The 26,495-nt window shown below is 43.5% G+C and overlaps 1 protein-coding gene across 14 annotated transcripts in view; it reads left to right on the forward strand.

Annotated features, from left to right (window-relative positions):
* The window catches only part of DOCK7 (dedicator of cytokinesis 7), a 97,212-nt gene extending 72,186 nt beyond the window's left edge, over positions 1-25,026 (forward strand). For 3 of the 14 annotated variants that reach the window (XM_068689801.1, XM_068689808.1, XM_068689811.1), the window contains 21 exons: positions 468-622; positions 1,525-1,707; positions 2,180-2,315; positions 3,457-3,553; positions 3,999-4,016; positions 5,985-6,081; positions 6,573-6,707; positions 7,449-7,601; positions 8,355-8,513; positions 8,780-8,880; positions 9,883-10,075; positions 10,637-10,780; positions 11,745-11,876; positions 12,934-12,948; positions 17,733-17,867; positions 18,843-18,932; positions 19,632-19,868; positions 20,638-20,781; positions 21,671-21,777; positions 22,844-23,011; positions 24,514-25,026. In XM_068689801.1, coding sequence (XP_068545902.1) covers positions 468-622; positions 1,525-1,707; positions 2,180-2,315; positions 3,457-3,553; positions 3,999-4,016; positions 5,985-6,081; positions 6,573-6,707; positions 7,449-7,601; positions 8,355-8,513; positions 8,780-8,880; positions 9,883-10,075; positions 10,637-10,780; positions 11,745-11,876; positions 12,934-12,948; positions 17,733-17,867; positions 18,843-18,932; positions 19,632-19,868; positions 20,638-20,781; positions 21,671-21,777; positions 22,844-23,011; positions 24,514-24,556 — 2,642 coding nt within the window. In that variant the 3' untranslated portion in view covers positions 24,557-25,026. Of the gene's footprint in view, positions 1-467; positions 623-1,524; positions 1,708-2,179; positions 2,316-3,456; positions 3,554-3,998; positions 4,017-5,984; positions 6,082-6,572; positions 6,708-7,448; positions 7,602-8,354; positions 8,514-8,779; positions 8,881-9,882; positions 10,076-10,636; positions 10,781-11,744; positions 11,877-12,933; positions 12,949-14,465; positions 17,060-17,732; positions 17,868-18,842; positions 18,933-19,631; positions 19,869-20,637; positions 20,782-21,670; positions 21,778-22,843; positions 23,012-24,513 lie in introns of those variants that run through there. The other 11 variants (XM_068689806.1, XM_068689809.1, XM_068689813.1 and 8 more) reach the window with 7 other exon arrangements.
* Positions 25,027-26,495: the final 1,469 nt, after the last annotated feature.

Raw genomic sequence — 26,495 nt, forward strand, 5'->3', positions numbered from 1 at the left:
TGTACTGTACAAGTCTCAGAAAAATTGCAGAGGATGGGCAGACTGTGCTCTATCAGCAACTCATTTCAGGTGCGCTTTGCACAGTGTCCTGCAGAACCCCAGAGGTGGGATGCATCAGTTCAGGGCAAGGGAGTCTGATCTAGAGGAATTTCAAATTGGGAGTCATCGCTGTCCTTTGAGTTTGATGACACAGTAAAGCTCCAAGTAAGGATTTGGAGTGGAGTATTCAAAGTTGTGAAAGGTCTGTTTTCAGAAGGGTTCTAGATACTGAAGTTGTGTAGGTTGCATTTGAAGATGGTTATTTTCTTAGCTTTGCATAGCTTCATATAATAGTCCTGTATAGCTGCAGGACCCTGTCTGTGAGTGTGATGATTTTCAGTTTGCATTCAGATAGTTCAATGAAACGAGTGCTGGGGAGAGACGCTTAGAATTTGGGGATTAACTGGGATGCACGTGTTTCTTGGCAGAGAGTCACAACCAGCGAGGGAGGCCAAGCTGCGTCGCTGTTGATGATTATGAAAGCGAGGGTGGCAGCATGATAAGCCAGACAGTTGCCATGGCCATCGCAGGAACATCGGTCCATCAGCTCGCCCGGCCCAGCAGTATTATACTCTCCTCATCGGTACAAAGCTATCCTGCCTATTCCTTGACCCTCAGCCTATGTCAACAAGCAAATATTTACACATGCATGCCCTGTAGGGCTGATCAGTGAGCGGTAGGGACTCATATCAGTTTGTAGATTTGGGTGTCACACGAGGAGGCAGAGGGTGAAAGACAAGTGGGAACAAATCACGTTTACATGTTGCTGTGCCCTTCTCATAGGGGGTATAATTAAACGCCAAGCAGGGATAAAAATCAACAAACGTCAGAAAATGGAAGCATTTTCTGATAAAGATTCTCTTTTTCTGGGACAATCTAATAAAAGCTCCACAAAGTGCAATGGCCAGTTATAAGTTCTAAGTGAAAGATCTAAGTCCCACCTAGTTGAAGACATAAACGGGCCATTTTAACCCATAAATGGGCTGTTCTCTGCACAGGGGAGGGAATCCCACAGATTCTGGTAGCAGGCAGGTCCTTCAATTTCTTTACTCCTGCCTCAGGACCCTATTTTGCTGTTACATGCTCTCAGAGTGAAATACTGTTCTGGATGAGACCCAAGTACATACATGAGAAAATGAGCGGAGCCCCTCTGCCTACCTGTTAACCTGCTGCATGTTATTAAAGGCATCTGGAGGGAAGTGGGTCTTTGCTGGCTGAACAGAAAGTCATCCCTATAACGTGATGAGTTTGCTTCAGACATATTGTGGCAGCTTCAGTCCTGAGGTTTGTGTGTCTGTGGGCTCCACTGAGCTGTTAGGTTGAGAAGGAGAAATGTGTATCTCCTAATTGTTAGTAAGAAACACCTATTTCCTATCTGGTAATTATTTAGGCCAGAGTGGCAGCTTGTGAAGATCCTTTTAGCAAGGATTCAAGTGTTTGGACATGAAATCCAGTGTGGCAAATGTCTTGACCTGTCTGTTTCAGAGTGGCAGGCAGCACTCCACCTTCTCAACAGAGTCCAGCCGCAGCCTTCTGATCTGTCTCTTGTGGGTGCTCAAGAACGCCGATGAAAGTGTCTTACAGAAGTGGTTCACAGACCTGTCAGTATTGCAGCTCAATCGCCTCCTGGATTTGCTTTACCTTTGTGTATCCTGCTTTGAGTACAAGGTACTGCTATTTAAACCTTCTCAAGTTCCTTCTAAAGCTTGCAGGGGAATTTTACAGGCTACTCCTTCGCACAATTCCAGAAAGGCATTTCCTGCTCTCCCCAAAGTATTTCCGGTAATCTAAATCCCAAGGCTAAGCATTTCTCTCTGCCACCTCTAGCCTTCTTCCACGTTCACTTTTCAGCCATGTAAGTGTGTCTGTCTCCTTCCATTTCTTAGGCAGTTTCTGTTGCTTGCTGCTCATGTGGGAACTGCTGCAGGGAAAGGGGATAGCTCTTGGCCATTTTGCTTGCTCTGTTGATGAGAGCTTTCTGTAGTGATGCTGGAGTCTGGGTAGATTATCTAGCTAGCAACTAAATCTGTGTTCCTTTCTTGCTGAATGTCTTTAGACAGGAAAGATATTTTGAGATGCTATGCTTAGAAAATAACCCAGCTTGAAAGACTCTTCCCTCATTGTCATTTGAAACTTACAGGGCAAGAAAGTGTTTGAAAGAATGAACAGTTTGACATTCAAAAAGTCAAAAGACATGAGGGCCAAACTTGAAGAAGCTATTTTGGGAAGCATAGGGGCAAGGCAGGAAATGGTCCGAAGAAGCAGAGGTCAGCTAGGTAAGTAAAGACGTCTTCTGTGCTCTACCCATTTTCCAAAAGCTACTACTCCCATCCCCAGTGATTACTTGCATATGTCTGTGGTGTGGGATACTACCCATCAAAATCTGCGAAGAGGCCCTTAGAAAATGCCATAGGTAGTGTGAAGCATCCTTCACTGTGTCTGCAAAATCTCTGCTCATTTCTTGAGTTCAATCTACAGACAGCTGTTACTTGATCGCTTTGGTGTATGCGTGATCATGCCTCATTTATGGGATGCCACCTTCTAGTATGTCCTGTGCAGGGATCAGAGCGGAAGACAAAACTCTCTGATCCATCCGAAAACATCTGGATATTTGTACTAAGTTAGTGAGACATAAAATAGTCAGTAGTTTGCATAACGTGTGCCTTGTGATGATGCAATTTATTTTCTTTGAGAAAAAGAAGGACCCAGTGATTAGGACAAGAATCAGAACTGGCTACAGGCTTCCCGATACATGTTAGCCCTTATTATGGGCTACGATGAATAAATATTTTAGAGGCATAATTAATGAATCATTTCAGAGAGATGGAGACTTTTGTACTTTTTTTTTTTTTTTTTTTTCCAAATCTGGCCCTCATTGTCTTTATCACTTACCTGGGACATGGCATGGTGAAATTTCCCTGCCCTCCCAGCAGTGACAATAAGGATAGAAAGGCTGTAAGGTAGGAAAGGGGGAATCTCAGAACCATCGTGGAGACACTACAGTGTGTGAGCTGAGGACAGCAATGTCACACTGCAAAGGGTTGCCATACATCGGCCCCTTATGTAGCCCAAGGAAGGTGCTTTTCTGAGCAGCCCTGTTAGCTCCCTCCCTGATTTGAGTATCTCAGATGCCTCTCTCTGTTAGCTCCGTAGTGAGCTGGTTTGTGGCAGCGCACAGAGTGGTCTGTGTTGTTCATTGTTCTCTTGGATGAAAACTACTGCGAGTGAAGTTGTCTCTCAGGCCACTTAGCACAGACAGAATTAGAGGCTATATAAACATCTTGGGCGAGTGCCATGGCCTCAGGCTCTAAGAAGTTATAGTTTGCTCTCAGCTGTCATTGTGAACAATCTAGAGTTGCTACTCATGCAAAAAAATTAATGTTAGATGACTGCTGTTGTTTTAACATTGTCCCACAGAGAGAAGTCCTTCTGGGAGCGCATTTGGAAGTCAAGAGAATTTGAGATGGAGAAAGGACATGACTCACTGGCGTCAAAACACAGAGAAGCTAGACAAGTAACTCTGCCTTATCCTTCTACTCTCACAATGTCACACTGCCTGTGGTTATGCAGGGTCTCTTTCCCCATAGAAGGTCAATGGCAGCAGTCCACTGAGCTCTCGTGTGAGCACGTTTGGGCCCTCAGCTGGAGCAGGGCTGGCAGTGTGCAAATAACTTTTAGTCTAACACTGCCTCGTCTAACTCCTTTTTCACTGTCCCTTGCTTTCTTAGTATTTTAAAACAAGATAAAAAAAGACTGATACAAGTCCATTGCCTTCTTAAAATCCTGTAGTAAGCTGTAATTTAGAGAGAAATCCATGAAAAGTAGTCACAGATAGCAGATATATCTCATGTCATATTTCCTTTATTCCATAAGAGCATTCTGGAGTTCTCAAAGCTCACTTTCCTTTCCTGTCCTAATCCATCACTTTGATTGTTTTTCCACATGTGCTGTGCTTTTAGAAGCCACAAGCCAGCCAGGTACTGTAGCATTGGTGTGCAGTTCTTATAAATTGCTATTTTGTACATCTGCAGACTCAATCATCACAGCCTTGTTTGTGATGCTTGGCAGAAGTTTTCAGTGTGTGTGTGCAACTGGTTGGAATGAGCTCTTTTTGCTTACTACACTCGTTTCCTTTAAAATTCCCTCTCTTGGTGTGGTTTAATCCGGAGGCTCAGGAGTTGTGTTTGAGCTTTGCTGTGCTTGTTTTCTGTTTCTTCAAATTGCAACCTTCAGTCGCCATCCTCCCAGCAAAAGAATTGTTCCTAGTCCTAGGAATGCAATCCTCACCCGAGGGAACCTCTGAAGAAACTGGGGAGTGGGGTCCTCAGAGCCAGGTTGGAGATCAGGCCAAATTTTATCCACAAAAACAGAGTGATGATTCCTGGATTTGAAAGTACATCTTCACAGCTTCTAATTGCTGTGTCCAACACAAGAACATAATCTCTTGTTACATCAAGTAGTGGCTTTTTGTCTGAGACAAAAACCAAGTCCGACTGAGGCATCAGGAAAGCTCAAAGGACCAGTGTGTTTCAACCTGCTGATGAAGTGATGTAGGTAGAAGTTCCACCATGGTACAACTCAGATCTGTGAAGAGTTGCACCGGAATAAAATTTGGCCTGCAGAACTCACCAGTTGCTGGCACTGGGTCTGAGCCCCTCTCCTCTTCCTAGAAGGACTTCATATTAAACAGCTGGGGAATACCACAACGCTTAAAGGATGGTATCTCGCCCCTCAGAAGAATGTGCTCAGATAACTCTGGAAACCTGCTTTTTAACCCATGCTTGCTCACTGTGAGCCTAGAGCCCTCACACCCAACTCCCCCTGGTAGCCGTGACACTGCAGGCGTGCAGTCCATTCACAGGTCTAGCCTGACCCTTTGAGATCTGCCAAGCAAGACCTGTTTCACAGTGAGATATCGTACACAGCTAATTGCAGGTGGTATTGTTTAATGCAGGTGGTACAATTTTATGTAGGGCCATGCCCCAAGCCTTCATATTCTGGAGTCTGAAGAGCAGATAATTGTGCATGGCCCAGCTCCCAGAGGAAGCAGTGTGGGGCAGAGGAGGGTTGCTGCAATGCCAGTTCCAGGAACACTTTGAGCTGAATCAGCTGAGTCTTTAGTGTGTGTTCTGCTTGGATTTTGTCAGTTCTCATGGGTCACACCCCCAGCACTATTTGGCCTGCCTTGAGTCTGTCAGATAGCACCTGCATAGGGCGAGCTGTCGTTGGGCTCTTTAAATACACTGCTGGGTCCTTGCCAAATGTAGCTCCTGGCACTGAAATTAGGAGATTTCTGCTGAATTCCTGGGACCCCCGGTGTGAGTTGGTGTACGAACTTTGTAAGCCTTTTGAGAAAAGTGAGTGCCTGTCATTTACCAGCAAAACCGTGTATTTTTGTTGTTCTTGGAGAGGAAGATATTCTTCAAAAACTGTAAGATAATGTAGTATAAAAAAAAAACACAAAGATCACATCTTTACAGTATGCACTCTGTGCTACAAGCAGTTTGCTGCTGGGATCAGCAGTGCATAAATTCCAGCTCGTGCAGCACCACCTTGTGTCCATAGCCTTTAACGTGAGCCCATATGTTCTGGTCCTGGTTGTGCTGTTGCATGCCTTACAGTGCTACTAAACCAGTTTTGAGTTGGACTTCGATTCTAAATCATTGTTGTGCTCCTGGGAGAGCAGTGAAGTGTCAGAAAGTAGCGTGATCTCTGCTAAGCATGATGACTGTAAATCACGTGTAAGTTTGTAAATGTAAAAAAGCAAGTCTTTCTTCCTGTCCTCTTAATGGGTGCACTAAAATATCCTTGTAGTGTTGTCCGGTATAAATACGTGCATTGTAACCAGGGGCTTCCTGCTAATGAGAAAATATATTTGAAAGGGGAATGTGCAGGTCTGTTTCTTAAACAGGAAGTAATTTTATTGCTTTCTTTTCTCTGAATAGATCCAGGGCAGAGATAGAACATGAAGCACTTATTGATGGAAATCTCGCAACGGAAGCAAACCTCATTATTTTGGATACGCTGGAGATAGTTGTACAGGTAAGGATGGTAAAAAAATAGAGATGTAAGAGCATTAGGATCACCTGGCCAGGCAGCAGTTAGTTAAACAAAACCTTCCTGCCACTCTAATTGACTGAATGCTGTCAGAACTGTTCAAGTCCACTGCTGAGGGTTTCGGTACGAGTAGGGTTTTGTCCCAGTTTCATGGCTTTTCCAGGAATCCCAAGCTTGCACCCTGCACCCCTGCACCTGAATCATGCCCCTCGAGGACAGCTACATTCTTTCCCTCTAGTATAGCAAGGTCCCACAGGGTCAGAGGCTCACTGGATGGAAAGCACCATCATTCCCCAAGCTTCAGCTCATGGGTCAGGTTTTCATCATCTGGGGTTGATTCAGAAATGTGCCTGTTATGCAGGCCCAGCTAAGTGGGTAATTTCTCCATGCCAGCTTTTTTTCTTGGCAGAGTTCTTCCAGCCCCGTCAGGAGGTTTGCTTTTGCTCATATGCCTTTTGGTTTACTTTTGTCTGCAGACTGTTTCTGTGACAGAATCCAAAGAGAGTATCCTCGGTGGAGTGCTGAAGGTGCTTCTGCATAGCATGGCCTGCAACCAAAGTGCACTTTATCTCCAACACTGCTTCGCCACACAGAGGGCATTGGTCTCAAAGGTGAATTCTCTGCAGATGCTGTAATTTATCCAGAGCAGTACTGATGGAAGACAGGACTGTTTTTTTTCCTTTGCATTGGTGTCACTTCATCAAATATTTATTGTGTTGTGCAGTACTAATTTTCAGGAAATGGGGTCTAGAGGTGGATAAAGCCTAAATCGTTTTCATGATCGGTGCCTGTATCTTTGCACTTTGCATTTGATGGCTGTGCACAAAGGTACAGTTCACAAAGGGCTGAGTGTGCTGTGGGTTCCTGCTGGCAAGCTGTAAGTAAAGGTACTGGCAGAGTGGCACTGGCAGCTGTAAGTAGAGGTATGGCAGAGGTATGTAGCTAGTAGGCAGCACAAAGAACAGGTGGAATTAAGGATGACTCTCACTTAGAATTGATCATTTATTTTTTATTGGGACCGTAGTTTAAACAATTTATCTGTTTCTGTAGATATACAGCTCAAAGTTTTAAGCCTGAGTTTTTGGAATTGATGTAAGTCGGTCCAAGGGTGGAGCAAGGTGCAGGGGGGAGGAGGTAAAATTATTCGTCTTCCTGTGCTGCCAGTGACTCTGCTTTTGTCTAACTGTAAAAGTGAAGTGACTCAAATTAGCACAATCCCCTTCAAACTAGAGGGTATTTGACTTCATCTAATGCTGGTTTATGCTCACTGCTGAGGATCACCGTGGCATTTTTGTACAAGTATTTGTTTCTGTCTGTCCAGGCAGTAGTTTTCTCATGTGCTGTTTTTCCAGTTCCCTGAGCTGCTGTTTGAAGAAGAGACTGAGCAGTGTGCAGATCTGTGCCTGAGGCTCCTGAGACACTGTAGCAGCAGCATCAGCACAATACGGTCACACGCGAGTGCCTCGCTTTACCTTTTGATGAGACAAAACTTTGAGATTGGCAATGTGAGTATCTTGCTGCCCTTTGTTAGATTATTATATGCAAACTGGTTGGGGCTGCTGGGTGGAGCACTGTGTATTCATGAGAAAAATAGGCTGTTGGAAGGCTTATCATCTAGACAAGCATGAAAGTGAGTTAGAAATACTGGGATTTTGGTTTTACTCAGATGTTGCTAATCTCTCATTAGATCTTGGGTTGACTAACCCACATGTGCTTCAAAGTGTCAATAGAATTCTCAGCCTTAATTCTTCCAGTTGTTGTCTTGCAAGCACCCACGTAGCTGTGTATCACAAAGGGGCACGCTTTGATTACAGTCCCCTATGCTGAGCAGCAGAGCTGGAGGGGCTCACTGCTCTTAGGCCCAGGAATAGGTAGCAGTGAGTTCACAGTAACTCCAGATTTTAGGCTAGATCAGCCAAAAAGGAAGTGCCTGGAATAAAGAGTTCATGAGAGGAATCTGAGCATCATCTTGTTCAGGGTGCTTGAGAGGAGAAGAGGGAGAAGGAGAGAAAAATAAAACTTGCAGGAGAACCTTCACATGGAATTAAATGAAGCTGTCATCAGATTATGAAGCTAACAGCACCAGAAATTTGATTTAATCACTATACTGAGACAGCCCTTTTCACAGAAAGAGTTTGTTGTTGGTTTTTTTTGTGTGTGTGTCTGGAGGAGGGTACAATGACCACAGCACTGATGTTGCAGCAGACTGCTGAGTATCTCCAGGTTGTTGAAATGCAGTAACAATTTCTCTGTTGCAGAACTTTGCCAGAGTGAAAATGCAGGTGACCATGTCTCTCTCATCCCTGGTGGGGACATCCCAGAATTTCAATGAGGAATTTTTGCGACGTTCCCTGAAGACTATTTTGACGTATGCTGAAGAAGATTTGGAACTCAGGGAGACAACATTTCCTGATCAGGTAAAAGAAATACCACAAGAGAAGTGGCATGAAGTTCATTAGCAGGCTGGTCTTAAACTTCCTGTTCTACAGCTGGAATTTCCATACATTCCCAGAAGGAGGTACATTTTTTTTAATGACCAACCTAAGTACATAAAACTCAGCTCCTTGATTAATTCTGACAGCAATGTAAACACACAAAGGTTCAGAGGAACTCTGGCCCCGACCTAGCAGCAAGTAGCTTGATTCCCATTGCAGTTCATTACAGCAGTATATATTTTTTACAGGTCCAAGATCTCGTCTTCAACCTCCATATGATCCTCTCTGATACAGTTAAAATGAAGGAGCATCAGGAAGATCCAGAAATGCTGATTGACCTGATGTACAGGTAGAGCTCATAACTGTTGCACAGTAGGGACAGTAGATGTCAGTACTCCACCTGTTATTCCAAAAAGCTTGATACCTACAGCACTTCTCTATTTACAGCATCAGGTGCTGTATTGCTGCAAACCTTGATTATGCATGTTTCGTTAGCAATTATTTTACTTTGAACTTAAACATTTTTTGCATTGCTTGCCATGACTCACATTTCACTTGAAATCAACACAGCTAATTGCTGTTGTTTTTGGACTGAGGTGTTGTTCATTTGAGCCCTTACAGAGCATGGTTTGGAGCAATTACACAGCAGTTCCCGTCCTCGGTGCTCATGGAAAAATATGCACCTGTCTGTTGTGTTTCACTGTGATGTTCTTAGGTTTTGTATGATATTTGTGGAGCTTACTATGGATAAAGGTATTTTCCATTCCTCAGTAGTTTCTCACAATCTTGTCCTCCACCTGAACAAAGGCATCTTTCCATGCTTGCATCAGGAAAAACTTAAGAACCTCTCAGGACCTACTTGGACAAAAGGCTGAACAGTGGTGCTACATGTGGTGGTCTCCATAGGCAAAAAATATTCCAGAGCCATGCTAAGAATCCAGCCACCAAATTGTGTGGTATCATCTTCACAAATGGTCCTGAAGGCTTCCTAGAAGGCAGAGATTTTGTCATAAGCAACCTGGCAGGTCTGCTCCAATAGTACCACGCCTCTGGCTTGCTACCTCTGTCTTTCTCCAAGTGAAATGTGAGTTTTGGTCGAGAGTTTCAGCAGTTACCCTTAAAAGCATTTTGCCATTATTAGGTAGCTCCAGTTACTTCCTATCAGTAACTGGCTGAGAAATCTGTGAAGTAGTTTAGGGTAATTTCCATCTATACTGCTTACTATCTGATATATTTCTAGGTAGCCTAGCATTGAAGATGGTTGGTATTTAAGCAGAAGTAACTAAATACTAATTGCAAAGGTCTTTTTTTGGGTCTTTTTCTCTCTCTCTTTTTTTTTTTTTTTAATTAGGATTGCAAAGGGCTATCAGAATTCCCCTGACCTGCGCTTGACGTGGTTGCAGAACATGGCTGGAAAGCACTCAGAGAGGAGCAATCATGCAGAGTCAGCCCAGTGCTTAGTCCACTCCGCAGCCTTGGTGGCTGAATACCTAAGCATGCTTGAAGACCGGAAATACCTCCCTGTAGGGTGTGTTACGTTTCAGGTAGGAGTTGTGCTATTTTTGTATTTTGGGGTTCTGTCATTGCTGCTAAGATAGAGTATCTCCTATATGCCAGATACTGCTGTGCCTAGATACTCACACAGCATTTACTCAGTTTATTTTGGGGAGAATGCATTACAGCAAGTTCAGAAAAACTTTTTTTTACGCTTAAAATCTGTCTTGGTTCCACTGAGTAGACTAAATGAATCCAGTTCTTTTTATTTATCTATGTAAGATGTCTCTTTTACCCTCCGTTTAGTCCAGCCTTTGTAGTGGGTGCAATTGTTCTGATGTAACTTATGCAAGTGGTTCCTGTGACTACTGCCATTAGGCAAGGCGCCACTGCGCAGAGCAAACAAGCACATACTGAGCTTTGAGCATGTAGGTGGTCCAGTACAATTAGCTTAAGCGTGTGCTGAAGCACCCTGCTGGTTTGGTTCAGAAGGAGATGACATAAAATGCTCCTGAAAAATGTTAGTACTTGATTGAAAATCAGCTGGCTTTCAAAGTATTGAATGTTATTAAAATTGAGTTAAATATTTTATCTACATTATTTCTCCTTAGAACATATCTTCTAATGTTTTGGAAGAATCAGCAGTTTCTGATGATGTTGTGTCACCAGATGAAGAAGGTATCTGTTCTGGAAAGTATTTTACAGAAGCTGGTCTGGTGGGATTGCTGGAACAGGCTGCAGCATCTTTCTCCATGGTAGACAACTTTAATTTCTTTCTCTATCTCCTTCAGCAATCTCATGTTGCTGGGCAATATCACGGAAAATATTTTCTCTATGAGGCTGTATAGCTCCATTGTAGCTGCTTAATTCACATGGAGCATTGGGAGTTTTGGCTGTTCAAGACAGCTCAGTTTGCCCTCTCAAGTAAACTGCAGTGAACGGAGTCTGGAACCAAAGAGGGCTTTGTGTGTTTCCAGCATCTCTCACTTCAGCACTGCCCATTTTGGAGTTCACAATAGGAGAGAAAGGCCATACTGTTTCTCCGTCTATTCGAAGAGAGTGGGCTGAGAGCTTTGTGTGAGCAGTGTTAATGAGCTAGTGGTAGTGTATCCATCTGAAACGAATGAAAGCAAGTGAATTATTTCCCACAGCATAATACCAAATATTCAGTGGGTTTAAGTACAAGTAGTTATAACTCCAGAGCAAAGACTCAACTGATGTTGTGGGCAGGCTAAGTTTTATGATGCAGTGTCTCTTCTTTATGAGTCACCTCCACTAGAGACATCCTAACAAAACTTCACAAAGCTCATTTCATGGACTGCCAAAAGTGGATGTAGAAGTCCCTTAGGTTGAAGATGCACTAAGCAGAATGAGCAGTATTGTGCACTTAAGCTTCCATATTCAGTTCCCATAGATGTGGTTAGAATCCTATTTAGCTTGTGCTCTTGTGCATATATCCAACCAAAATAACACAATTTTATTTCTTTCAGTAATCTCATTTACTAGTAGCCATGTGTAATGCAGTAGACTTAATTCCTAAGGTAACTGGGGATTTTATTCCATGTATGTATGTATATATTTTAAGAAAAGGTACTGATTACATCACAGTGCCTTTTGGTATGTAAGCCACCTCTGCAATCCTGCGATGTACACCCTGGTAGTATGTATCACTCTTGCTGTTGAATTGCTGGAGGAATCTGATGGATGTTATTTTTGTAGGCTGGCATGTATGAAGCAGTTAATGAGGTTTACAAAGTCCTTATTCCTATTCATGAAGCTAACAGAGATGCCAAGAAGCTATCTACTATTCATGGTAAACTCCAAGAAGCATTCAGCAAGATTGTTCACCAGGTAATGATTTGAACTTCCCACTGTAATGTGAATTGCAGCGAAATTTCAAATGCTTAGTTCAAATAAAAACTACCTCTCAAGGAAAAAAACATTTTAATCGGATTACACAAGAATTGTCAAATGGTGATCCGCAGTAGATGCAAGGATCGCTAATAGGATTTTGCTCCCTCTGTACATTTAAATTGAGAAGCATGAGAGAACATCACATACCAAGTTTTGTTGTAACTTCAGAAATATCCAAGAGTTAAAAATTCCAATCATCCGTCAGTTTATTCTTTCAGATATTATTTTAAAATGTGTTTTACATGCTGTATTTCTGGGGAAAAAAACAAAACCAAAACAACATTGTATTTTGCCATTAGCCTGGTAGGTAACACTGAGAAACGTTGGGTTTTTATTTGTCTGTTCAAATGGTGGCTAAGCTGCTGGAGAGGAACCTTTCTAAACTTAGATGGTACAAACCCTACCAGCTTAAGTGCTGAGTATTTGGTGAGAGATGTCAGACATTATTAACGCTCACAAGGCTCAACAGACCTCAGCTAAGCAGGAGATGAGAGCACATGGCAAGTTTCTAGAAGCACTTTACCTTCTAGGAGAGGCCTGTTGGGTGCTTGCCTTTCTTGCAGGCGGGCAGGTGCTCAGCAGACCCTCCTCCAGGACATGCCAGTGCGACTCTGAGTCCCCCACCCCAACCAGCTGTCTGGTTGTGAACTGCTGGGTCACTGTTGTCCGTTGGTGTGGGTACCCTTATGCTAACATCACCTCCTCAATAGGTGAAGATCAGTGCATCAATTTCATAGAATCCACCAGGTCTACAGCAGCTGAGTGTCTGGTTGCTCTCCATGTTCTGACATTGCTGGATTTGTAAGGTTAAATGAACCAGTGAAGGACAATCACTGAGTGTCATTCTGGGCCAGAGGAGGCTGTTTTGTTGCATGATGTCTTAAATTGAAACCATTTCAGGTTTACAGTACCTTATATTGATGGTCATGTTTTGGCCTTTGAAACTCTTTTTTTTGGTTTCTGTGACATGCGCTTTTTACTTTTTATTACACAGAGTACTGGCTGGGAGGTAGGTAACTCCATTTTAGTTAGTAAAGAACACTAATAGATTTATCAGATGACTCACGCCAATGCTTGCCCACATGTGCTAGTTGTGGGTATTTCTGTTGCTGTCTGCTGTTAAAACTGAATTCATTAACCAAAGAAATACCAATAAACCAATTGTGGTTGTAGTAGGAAATTCTTCATAAGAAGCTGTAGGTAGTGCATGGATGCTGATGTGTTCCACTAATGAGGTTCTTTGGTGAATGAGCCACTGTATCATCACTAGTTTGTTTTTATAATTCGTTTATATTTCTTTTCATCAGCATTGACACAGAATATCATCCCTTCATACCATATTTTCACCCCACCCACAGGGGTCGATTTAAGCAATAATGCTCAGAGGTACTAAAAAACAAAACTGGTTTATTGCATGTGCAAATCATATCCCAGACAATAGGCTCCTTCAGTCTATTCATTTAAGAACAATCGATTTGTTATGTAGCTTTTTTTTCTGGCAGTAAAATAGCTTGGTTGTGTTAACTGGAATCAGTTTTGCTGCTTTCATTTTTGTAGAAGCTGTTTGTTCACATTTCTACAACATACACCATGAGAACCACACGTTGGATTAAAAATATAAGCAAAGCAGTCATCTTTGTCTGAAATTGCACCCAGCACAGTGAGTCTGATAAATCAGGCCCTAGTTCAGTTGACACAGTTGGTATATGAGTGTTGAGAAGTCCTAGAAGACATTTTGAACGTTTTGTGACTATCATACATTATTTGCATAGATTTCAGCTGCCCAGTTAATCTCTTATTTTCTGCAAATCAGGCGACTCGGTATGAGCCATCTCACTCCAAGTTTCCAACACAGGAGAGCATTTAAGACCACACTTCCTGAACTGGGGCCAAGATCAAAGTTCCTCTGCATTGTGTGACATAAATCATTTGGGCTGATGATGTCCGAATGACAGTTTTTGAGTTTTGGCCTAGTAGTAGCTTAAATTAACCCCCAACATTTAAGGGCTGGTCCTATAAATTGTTTGCTTAATCCTGCGAGAGGTCCCAGCAAGTGAAGTGACACAGCAAACTGCAGTACATGTCGTAGGAATGGAAATGATACACGTTCAATAGCTGACGAACGTGGAGGCCTGTGAGCATCTTTTTTGATTAGTCTGCCCCTAAATCGACCCCTGAAGAAAATCCTGTCATTGGTTATGATTCTAACATCACTCAGTCATGTTTTATTGCATGGTAAAAGACACCCATGGTTTATGTTCTCGTCTGTCATCGTGCTCTTCCATTGCCACACTTCTGATCTTTGTGCTTTGTAGCTTCCAGATTTGTTGCATGTGTTTTCCTTTTCCCTTATTTTTAAATACCTTAATTGATGCTCACCCTTTTTTTGTTTTAAAATTTATTTGCTGCCAATTTGCTGCTTGTTTGTTTTTTGGAATTTCCCTAATTAAATACTTTCTGTTTTCTCCTCTATCGCCCTGGTTGCTGACCCTCCTCCCCACTCTTACTATTGTCTGTTGTGGTAAGTTCCTACTTGTGGATTTTTTTTTTTTTGCTTTCTTTTCCCTCCCCTTTTTGTTTTTTGTTTTATTCTGTGAAAATCCCAATTTAATTTTAGCAACAAGCTATGCCAACAGCAGGATTCAGCCCTTGTGTCATAGGAAAAGCAGGATTGCCAACTACAAGCCTGTGTCCTGAGTCTGACACCAATGCCAATTCTGAGACCTTAACAATACTAAGTGGTGGGTTTTAGTTTAATAAATGTTGAATTCTTTTTGTATACTTCATAATTAGGGAAATTCTGAGGTAAAAGCTTTTCATGCTTTGCCGTGAGAATTCAAAAAATGTGTTTTTTAAAACATGCACAGTAAGGTTACCTTGAGTAGCAGGACTCCAGGAGTGGTACTTTAAAAAAAAATCAATATTGAAAGATTTGCAGTAGTTGGCAACACTGCAAAGGACCTTGGGTTAAAATTGAGCAAGAAAATATAATGCTCGGTTTGGTGCAGATGGTTGGATGGTGCATTCTGCACAGTGTGTATGAAGGAAGGAGTTGCTTTCCTTCATACATACCTGAGGCTGGTTCTGCCTCCTGGCAGCTGCTGTTGTGGTGGTCTTGATGGAGAAAGCAGATGATAACTTTTGGGTCTGATTTTCCAAATTTTGTTGGCAAAGCTTCTTGTGTGTATGCAAGAGATAACTCTAAAACTTTATTCCCAGCAATTTTGAAAGGTATTTACCATGCATAATAACAAATCATGAACCTTCATGTATCATGGTGGCTGTTATCTGCTCTGCCAGTTCTGTGATGGCTATTCAGTGTTCACCTTCATTCTCTTCTTCTCCCAAAGACCTATTATTTTTCAAAAAAAAAATAATAGGAGATAAAATGCTTTTAATATTTTCTCCCTCATATCTGCATTTTTAGCTCTTTTCAGAAACAAGACCATGGAGTATATTTAAGTGACCAGTTTTGATTTCGGTACTGTGATTGCGGAGTTAAATTGGCTAAATTTGAAAGACAAGCTGCTGGTGAGGATTGCAGAGCGATCCTATCCCTTAACTCCAGGCAAGAAGTGGAGCTCCCCTCATCTCAGGCAGCGTCCAGCTCCTGAATGTGTCTGCGAGGCAGGGGTAGCCCCTGGGCCTTTGCTCACCCCACGGAGTGTGTTCCAGGTGCAGGTCCCCAGGCACGGCCACAGGCTGGGAAATTACCTGCGGGAAGGAAGCAGGGGAAGGACTTCACCAGGCCAACCCTGCCTGCTCTGGGCAGGATTGAGCAGCAGGAAGCTGGTGGGTGAGGAGAGCAGAAGTCGTGGTGTTGGCCCAGGGCTGCTTGGTTTCTCCCCAGGCACCTGATACTCACTCTGGAGGCATTTCTCCTCTGCACCTCCCACCACAGACCCTTCTTTAGCTCCAAAGACACTCTCACAGAACCTCAGGGAGTGGAAAGGGTTTGATGGTTTAGCTTGCTGGGAGCGGTCACTGCTCAGCTCACGTACGTTTAATGGCTGATGGATCATGGCTTGGTGGGGAGATGCTTCTGTCACATCCAGAGCTAACCAGGGCTCCTCACTGCTGGCTTTTCTCCCTGGCATCCTTATGATACCCAAATGGCAGCAAATGGGTTGAGAAGGAAAAGCCAGTGCAGCTGGTGTTAATGGGGATGAAACGTGTGTATACTGGGAGCTGGATCTCACCAGGCTTCCCAGCTGCTCCTGGGACAAGGCCACATTTCTCTTATTGTAGGCATTTAGTACCGTTTTGGTACCACAACTCCTTATTGACATTGATAATAGCATTTTCTTCCCCCCTGATTGTTATTTTCACAGCAACACAAACGTACACGGGCTGTAACAAAAAGCTGTGTGTGCACAAGTCCACGTGGCCGATACCTCATAGGAACTGGGTTCTGCAGATGCTTCATACCCTGAAAGATCGCAGTCTTCTGCCTTACAGCACCGAGATTGAGTTATAAAATGCAGCAACAGGGAGGGATAATACTGTCCAAAAATGTGGTTTTGGAAAGGTAGTGCTAAGTAAATGAAGGGCTCAGAAGGCTGGTCATTGCCGTGCGGGTCTGGAGGCAGGGCACTGAGGTATAATGGAAATATAATGAAGAATAATGAAAAATAACAGGGTGTCCTTCGGGCCAGTGGCTTGCTGTGATTTTTTCCAGTTTCCAGAGTTTTCCTCATTTTTTTTTTATTTTTTTTTAGTTTGGTTTATTTGCCCTCTTTGCCTTCTGTAGATCATGTACACCACCAACACGAGAGCTCAGTGTTGCCATAGCAAAATACCAAATAAAAGTCATACACAGCAGCCAGGACACATGTAGGGGCTGTTCTGAAACCTATCACTAACCTCAAGCCAGGAGCAGTGAGCACTACGCTCCGCATCACTCTGTCACGAGAGTAAAGGTGAACATTTCAGAGTTTCTCGCTGAAAGGCATTTCTGGTTTGTGCATGCGGAGTGCCCTGTTTAACACAAGCAGAGGTGTGGTGTAGTTTTAAAGCATTTTTCCTTCTTCTCTTAATCGGATTTTTCTTTGTTACTTTCCAGCACAAATCTTTCCGTTTCTCTTCTTTTGTTGCGTTTCTGGGCCAAACTCACCACTGGCTCAAAAGGAAGCAGGTACATGACGCAGTGAATTGCATCTGCTTTCAGCAGCAGTGACTTTGGCCCTCCGTTTTAGAAATTAGTTCCTAGACAAGACTGTAACACCTTCGGTCGACGTGCTGTCCAAACGGCACCTGGTGTGCGTGTGTGAGTGAGCTGGGCACTGACATCGGCCCAATCCTGCAATGACTTCAGCGCGGATCCCGGGGGCTCGGTGCGGGTGATTGCCAGGGTTTTTTGCAGGGGTGTTTGTGTGCAGCATCCTCCCTGCGTGCTGCAGGCACTCAGCAGCTACGGACCAGGGTAAGGGGTGTCTGCAGCCTTTGGAGAGCCTGAAATAATGACCCAAGCAAAGGAACTCGCCTTCGTTCCTCAGAGATGTCCCAACAGCCCCAGGCTCCTCCTGGGGTAGGAAAAGTCATTGCAGGGTTGGGCTAATGGTCATAACCGATCCATAAATCTCACGTTAGTTCATAATTTCATCGTGGCGTTTGCTGCTAAATGCATTCATGCTGAGTTCCAGGTGTGTTTTTCTTTTCCTTCTTCCTTTCTATTTTTCTTTTTTTATTTTAATTTCTTTTTGGTTTTGCATAAAAATCCGGAGCTCGTCTTCAGCCACGCTTACGGTGTGCTCGTCTCCACACTGAAATAACCTTTTGTTTGTCCAAACCTAGGATGGAAAGAGGATGTTTGGCACCTACTTCCGCGTTGGTTTTTATGGAACTAAGTTTGGAGACCTGGATGAACAAGAGTTTGTTTACAAGGAGCCAGCGATAACAAAGTTAGCTGAGATTTCCCATAGGCTGGAGGTGAGATGTTTGTGGCTGACCTCAAACTCTGTGAATTGCACTTTTACTGTTTTCCATCAGCCATTTAGGAGCTGTGTTCCCAAAGCACAGGACCATCAGGTTTCTTACCTCCACATCATGTTTCTCTGCTCCTAGAGATTGTGCCCTTGAAGGAGTCTGACTTTCAGAGCCCCCAAAACTGGGGTATCTCAGGTCTCTGAAGTTTGTTTCAGCCATGAACATGCAAAGGCAACTCTGATGAGTCTAACTGGGGCTTGGGTGTGTTTCCAGGCACCACCCAGGGATCATCTGTCTGTACTGTCTGGTTGTTAGTCTGGTTCAGTGCCAACTAACATGCACCTAGCCAATGTCTTGGGTGAGAAACTTCCCGGCAGCACCGTGCACAGATGAGGCCATCCCCTCTGGAAGATGCAAAGAATTCAGCAGCACCACTCTGGGTGGTGCCATGCGACGTGTTCCTCAGACCTGGCCCTGTGTTATTTGCTAGACTAGCTCTGACGTCCTGTTGTTGCTCACAGCTCAGTTGCTGTCCCGTGGCACTGAGAGCAGCGGTGTTATTTGAGGTCTGAGCACATGAAACTGAGCTCAGATCCGGCCATTCATCCAGGCCAGCAAAGCCACGCTGTGATGTGGCACCTGATGTCCATGCAGATCCTGTATTGACCCCGGTTTTCAGTTGAGCTCCCAGACATGCAGCCAGCTCAGAGGCTTGTTAAAAGCCACGCAGTGTGTGCTGTTGGAAGGCTCCCGATTTCGCCTGGCTTCCAGGGCGTTGGGCTTGTTTTTTTCGTGTTGCCCCTGGAATGTGATTGATTTAATTCTCCTAGGTTCAGCAGATCCCATTCATCCCTGGCACAGCTTCTGTTGAAGGCATTTTGGGCTTCACCTCTCCTGAATGTGCCTTTGTCTCCCCAGCCTCCATCTTTGATGACTGCATTTGATGTTCTCTTGCAATGTGTTTGCTCTTGATTGTAGGGATTTTATGGAGAACGGTTTGGTGAAGATGTCCTCGAAGTGATTAAGGACTCAAACCCTGTGGACAAATGTAAACTAGATCCTAACAAGGTAAGATACAAGCAGAGGTTTAGCAGTATCACTGGTCCTGAATGGACAAAAACGTAACGGGCCCAATCCTGCCCTGAATTCCACCAAGGAGACAATGGAATCCACGTAGAGAGCTAGAGAGCATCTTGTGGCTGCTCGGGGACAGAGTTGGGGAAAATCATCCCAGCAAAGGAGTGCAGAATTAGCTGTTTCCTTTGGGAAGGGAAGGTTAAGAGACAAAGGGACAGCTCAGACTCAGGCTGCGTTCGCCTTTCTCTGTAATCTCTGCTAAATGCAAGGAAGGAAGGGAGTTTTCCATTCAATGGCCTCTGGCTTTTTTGCAGCTGTAGCGTTTTGTCATTCTTGTGCTATGTCCTTTAAGCATAGCAAAAATAACAGGAACATGCCTAGAAAACAAGCCTCCAGTTGAGGGCAAAGCATTATCTGCAAAGAAAAGAAGGAAACACTTGAGGGGAGAGGGGCAGAGTGCCGTATCTAGTCCAGAAAGTGCTGAGCAGCTACCAGGCACCCCTATTTCCCCGTCAACATGAGCGTGATTTTTTGGAGTAAAGACAAAGAGCAGTCCTAGCTCTTCAGAGGAAGGAGTTAAAGCCAGCTGGGTTATTGCACTACTAGAAAGGAAGGAGTAGAAATCATCTCGTCTATGTGGCCTCCTGAGGAACCATTCTTGACTGTGCACACCTGGGTTCCTTCCTGCAGGCCTACATCCAGATAACCTACGTGGAGCCTTACTTTGACACGTACGAGATGAAGGACAGAATAACTTACTTCGACAAAAACTACAACTTGCGGCGTTTCATGTACTGCACGCCCTTCACGCTGGACGGCCGAGCTCACGGGGATCTCCACGAGCAGTTCAAGCGCAAAACAATCCTGACGACGTCCCACGCCTTCCCGTACATTAAGACCAGGATAAACGTCATCCACAAAGAGGAGGTGAGGCGCACGCTCTCTGCATGGCAGACGTCCCCGGGGGTTTCCTCTGTCTGAAGGGAAATATTATACAAGACTGAGGGAAGTGGATGTTGCTGAAACTCTTGCATAATGTACCCCTGTACATTTTGTTTAATGCCACATCCCTTCACACCGTGACACAAATGCAGGTGCACCCTCTGGCCGTCATTAGCCCGCCTTTCCCTTCTCTGCTAAAGATGCATAAATTTCACACAGGGCAAGAGCAGGCAGTGCTGTCCTGAGGCACTCTGACTGTTCACTTCAGGGACAGTGTCACATCCCTTCATTTTAATCTTCAGACCAACTCATTCCTGCTGAACTGCTTCCTGTTCATACTCAACTTAAACCAAATTCGGACCAACGTACAGATGCAGCGTGTCCTACTGCCTCTTTCACCAGTGTGTGCAGACACAATGAAAAATGCATTTCCGTGCAAGGCAGGGAACCTGCAGGTGTTCGGGCACTGACACAGTGCTGTAACCCCAGGTATTTGGTAGAGCACTAAGGGACGCTGCAGCCTGCCCTCTCAGGAGCAATCTCAGAAAGCTTTTGAGTGCTCAGATGTAGAAGCACGTTTAAAAACCAACCTTTTTCTTAATGTTCCTAAATTAAGATTGAGAGGATGCCGTTTCTAGAGTGCTTCTCTCCAGGATATCTGTCCTGTTGGTGCCACCCCAAAGCATTTCTGAACATCTGGCTGGCTGACAGTCTCAGCCATAACGAGCATCCCGTATTTTGTCTGCTTGCCTAGATCATTTTGACGCCTATTGAAGTTGCCATAGAGGACATGCAGAAGAAAACACAGGAATTGGCTTTTGCAACTCACCAAGACCCCGCAGACCCAAAGATGCTGCAGATGGTGCTACAAGGATCAGTAGGTACCACAGTAAATCAGGTGAGAATCCTTTTTGAGTTGGAGACACTGGGGTGGTGCCTATCACTCGGTTCAGTGGATGGGCAGCATTGGGCCTTATTTTTAAGTTACCTTGTGTGGGTTTTTTTTCCCATTCAGTCTGTGGGATGTGTTTAAGGTCACTGCTGGGTCTAGACCAGATGCTCTCAGTGACTTTACGATTTGAGTAAGAGTCCTGAAAACACAGATTTGGAAAAAGGCTGAGGATAGAGAGCCCTTCTCCCTCGGTTACCTGCTCCTTCCTGACATCCACAGTTATTCCCACCTGCTGCTTCTTCCTTTGTTTAAAAAAATAAATAAATAAATAAACATAAAAAGGAAGTTTTATTGCTTTACCTTCGATTAGCCAGGCTCTGGTGGGTGGAACTAAGATTGTGTCCTGCTGTGGTTTTTGCACAAAGTGGAAAGCAAAGCTGGAGTGGAGAAATATTGAGGAAAAGTTGAGGGAATGTGAGCAAACCTCTATTAATACACAAGCTGGAAAAAACAGGGCTGGAGTTTCAAGTTCTGGGTTCGAGTTCACAGTGCTGGCGAAGGCTTCCCTAGTTCCATCTGCATTGTTTAAACTTTTTCTTAGTTGTCAGTTGAGCAAACTTTGTCAAGAATTATTGTAAGAGAAAACAAATGCAGAATCTGTGTACTTTCTCACACTGTTTTCCAAAAGCAGAGTTTTATTTAAAAAATGCCTAGAAGACATTCAGTGGTCATGATATTTGGTGATTTATGCCAGATTTACAGCTGCAATTCTTTAAGAAGCATTCTGTGAGGAAATGTTGCATTTTGTGAATGTGTCTACGTGCAAGAATTTTCTCCAGCGAGTGGATATGACAGACGGTTCTTAAAAATGTACTTTTTGTCTTTGCTCCTAAAGGGACCATTAGAAGTTGCACAAGTTTTCTTGTCTGAAATACCCAATGATCCAAAGCTCTTCAGACACCATAACAAACTACGTCTCTGTTTCAAAGACTTCACAAAAAGGTATGGAGTATTGTCTTCAAACTGCCTGCCAGACACATTTATTGCTACCACCTCAGGCAGGAGCTTACACAATAACACAGGGGCTGTCCAGAGAGAGGAGTCTTCACGTTGTAACTTCATCTGTTTGGTTTCAATATGCAGCTGTATTCCTCAGCTGCCCTTTCGGTTCCCTGTGCTACTGCTGGTTCATGACTTCACTCAGATCAAGTGCTGGAGTCATTTGGCTTCGCTGTTTATCAGGAAGGAATTAGTGATCACAGCTCAGTTGTGAACAAGTGTTCTGGTTCAGGAAACACAGCGAGCCACATTGGCACGAATGAACTCACAGGTTGGCAGGGTCAGGCGAAACTGTTGGGCTGGCCAGGAGTTTTAATTTCCTTCTGAAGTGAATTTCTCCAAACCGAGTGGAAGCATGCTGGCAGAATTCTCTCAAGAAACTGCGCTGGCTGCTGTACTTTCCTCTTGAGTAATGCAAACCACAGCCTCAATCCAGCATCTTTTGTAAGCACCAGGGAACAATAATAATAATAAAAAAAAAATAAATAAAAATGTTCCAAGCAAAAAGATCCAGTGGCAATGTAGTTTTTCCGTATGTGATGAGTGGTGTTGATGATAGAACTCTTTTTGGACCTTTCTTTAAATGGCATCTTTCCAAGTAGAAGAGTTCCCAAGGAACATTTTATAATCTGCTTTTTATTAATCTTTGCTGGGGAGAGCAGTTGGTCTATCAATCTTTAAATCTGCTTGGACTAGAAGTAGCTATGTAGAGATAAGCTTTTCATTTCTCTTCAGCAAGTATAAATGTAATTGGAGAGTGAAACTAAAATAAAAAAGAAGTTGCCACTCTGGAACTGAAATGGAAATTGGAAACGTGACACCCTCTCCTTTCCCCATGGAGACCAACTGGTTTAACTGAGCCTTTATTACCCAAAAGACAAGATAGAAAAGGATATTATGTGCCATCCCAGAGGAGGAGAAGGAAAGCTTTTGTGCTAGTAAATTAACAAGTCTCTAGCAACCATGTCCTTTTTTACATGCCCGAGTTTCACAGGCTTTTGTTTTCTAGATGTGAAGATGCCCTGCGCAAGAACAAGAGCTTGATCGGTCCAGATCAAAAGGAGTACCAGCGAGAACTTGAAAGGAATTATCACCGGTTAAAGGAAGCTCTCCAACCCTTGATAAACAGAAAGATCCCACAGTTGTATAAAGCAGTGTTGCCAGTCACATGCCACAGGTGGATATTTGATTTTCCTCTTTCAGCAGAGATAAGGAGGGTGTAAAACTGGGCTGTCTGATCTTCCTGGTGAACCTGTGAAATCTCTTTGTTTTTAATTGTGTCTCTCTTCTGGCTGAGTCCTTCCCTCTTCCCTTCTTTCCTGAGCTCAGAACACATCCCCATCCCAGCAGTTATGGTAGGTGGTGTTTGGTCCCTTTTGTTTCTGATCTATGAGACTTTTTTTTGTTGTTTGTGCTGCTTCTGTTGAGATTCAAAGCCACCGTCAGTGGGGTGGGACTTTGACACTTGTGCATTCCCAGTGGAACTGGGATGAGGAGCTCCACGAGCACGTAGCGTGACGTGAATGGAAAAACTGTTGGTGTTTCACATTCTGGAGGACTGGTTAGCTGAGTCAGGGCTTTTTGTTCCTCTGCAATGAGACTGAAAATAAAAAACCTACTGGGAGTGTGTGAAGCAGCTCGGAGCCCTTAGCACTGTTACCTGCTAGCACCAGCTGTGCCTGAGCAGGGGGACTTTGGATGCAGCTTCTAACAAAGTTCTGGCTCCAAGAATAGGGCAGAAGTACTTTTCAGCAGGTACTCTGCACATAATCTTTGGCTTTCCACTATTGAAAAATACCCTGCCATGTCTTCTTTTAGCAAGGTAGGCTAAAGCAATCCAGCAAGGCTGCCCTGGCATCTTGGTCTAAAACCAGTGGGTGTCGTGGGTTGGTTTTTGGTGAGATTTTTGGAAGCACTGTGTTAGCACTGAGCGGGACAGTGACAGTACTTTTAGTGACAGATCCTTTAGAGTATTTGTGTGCAGGTGGACTTCAGTTTGTGTACCTGCAGTTGGTTTAGGAGAACACAACCCTGGTTTTGAACTTGTCCTCGTGTAGGTGTTGTTCAGAGCAAAAGAGCAACAAGGAAGATCAAAAATGTATTTTTTCCAAATTTCTCTTTTCACATTGTAAACACAGCAAGACTTGGTACAGGATGAAGAAGGAAGTGAGTGTTCCCAGCGTGCACCAAAATGCTCAGCAGTGTTTCTGTAGCTGGATTTGATGTGTTTCTCTGTATGGTATATGTTACAGAAAGGTGGCCTTTCTCATTACTTGGGTTCCTGACTTTTTAAATGCTCCCCAGATCTCGTACCACTTGCTAGCTGTCCTGAACTGCAGTCACTTTTCCCTTGCTATTCCAAGCAAATCCCACTTAGAAATTTACTTGAAGGACTTCAATAGGATTTAAGTAGTGCAGATGGTTTGTGCTGCTTCTTTGCATACACGTGAATTCAGTTTTCTGTCAGCTTTTTCTGTTGGTAACCGTTGAGCAGTTGAATGACCCCAGACACAGGCCCCTAACAAATTCACTTGCAATGAATTCATGTCAGTGGACTTAACTTTTGTAGTAACCAGCTGTAGAAAATACTGGGAATTATCTAAAGAATCATTCGTATTAAGATACTTCTTATTTCGTCGTGGAAAATACGAGCTCATCGTTATATTTTCTCTCCCTCAGAGACTCCTTCAGCAGGATGAGCCTTCGCAAAATGGATATCTAACGAGTTAAAAACCAAAATTAAAAAAAGCACTTACAATTAAGGTTTTGAAAAGAGAGAGCCTTGCTATCAGCGCTGGGAATCAAAGAAGTTTTATTGTGAAATAAAACTCGGACTTCATCCTGGACATCCCACACACCTCTTCCTCCATCAAAGTGTTCAGTGGCCAAAAAAATCATTTTGAATTGTCAAATGTAGACTTATCGATGTTTGAAAAAAATCATGAAAGTGGTATCCAGAGTATTGGTGATAAGCTGTAAACTTACCTGTTTTTTAAGGCATTTTTATGACTCAAAGGTACACTAAACGCATTTACCTTATTTATAGCATTACCTAATGTTAAATTTATTTACTTTTAGTTCATATATTTAATTTATATTAGGACCATACGCAAATGCATTTTTGAAGTTTTTAATGTAGTGATGATGGTTATTTTGATGGTACTATTAAATATGTGAATGTTTACACTTTAATTCCTGTGCATTGGACTTCAGAGCTTGCCATCCTTGGGAAAAAGTTTCAGAGTAAGGTAAGTCTTAACCCTAATGCTTCTTAACCAAGTGATATTTTTTTATTTTTTACTCATTCTATACTTTCTCCTTTGTAACTCTGAATACGAATTGCTGCAAAGAAAAGTAATTCTGTCTGTCACCATCAGAAGAACTAAGGCTTGCCTTGTTCCCACTTCACCTCTGCCAGTACCAGTGAAGGCGAGTTTCAGCATGATGACTGTGTGGTGTATGGCTGTTCACACCAGCTAGGGAGTCCAAACACAGCCCAGTAACCTCATCATACTTTAGATGTACAATTCAATTTATCAGCTTACAACTAGGCTGCTCCTTCTGGCCCTCTTTCAATTTAAAAACTAATTCGTGGAGGGTGGGGGAATAGGAACAAAAATGATAAAACAATTTCACTGAGTTAACATAGAAGGCATTCCTCACCTCGTTATTTATATGAAGCAAAAAAAGTCTTTTCTAAGGCAGTTATTTTGGTGGCTAAGACAGCACTTCAAGGAAACAGAGTTGGAGCTGACTGCATTACTCCTAAATCTAGTCCTTCGTCTTTTCCTCTATAGTGAACAAGGTCACTTGGAGAAAAGGGTACGTGATTAAACACGAGCTTACTCACTCTACATGAATACCTAAATATACATACATAAACATGTATTTATGTATATATAGGTTAAACAAATAGATAAAAGTCCTGCTGTAAGCATATATGTAATCATACAAGAAAATATATATGCTTTTTAGCCAGGAGCCTTTAAGGTTGCAATCACACTGCACGTCACCAGTTCCAAATCGTAAGTTTGACCTTTCCAGTCTAAATACCTTTTATGTTGACTTCTTCCGTGCCCCAAGGCGCGGTTTCTTTGGGTTCCCCCCTTTCTGTTTTAGCTCCTGTAGCGGCAGCAAGCACCCACCTTTGTGCCACAGTAGTGAGGTCTTTTTTTGTTCTTGTCACACTTGGTTATTTCTGGCTGCCCATCACACTCTTGCTCCTGAGCAGGGCTGGAAGGGCACCAGGGCTTGGAGCCCCAGCGGGACAGGGGCTGAGGCTCTGCAGCCTGCAGTGGGTGCCAGGAGGAAGGGGGAGCAGCACTGATGATTCTCGTTTTCTCCCATGCTCTTTTTTTTTTCCCAGCAGCTGCGTAGTGGTGGTGCTCTTCTCAGCTTACGGGTCTTTGAGTGTTTCCCTTGATCGCGTCATCCTGAACTAGGTCTGTGGTACGGGTTGTAACACCAAAAGGTCAGCATGGAAGTTCCTATGTGAAGAAAAACTATTCCTCTAACCTAATCCTTTTTTTTTTTTTCTTTTTTTTTCTTTTTTTTTCCTTTACTTGCCCTCATTTCAAAAGCTTATTGCAGAGCATGGAGATGTTAAGAAGGTGTTGAAGGTAGCAGGGGAGTTGGGGACTCTCAGAATGGAAGATATTAGG

The sequence above is a fragment of the Anas acuta genome, chromosome 8, assembly GCF_963932015.1.
Source record: "Anas acuta chromosome 8, bAnaAcu1.1, whole genome shotgun sequence".
In the NCBI taxonomy this organism is placed as follows: domain Eukaryota; kingdom Metazoa; phylum Chordata; class Aves; order Anseriformes; family Anatidae; genus Anas; species Anas acuta.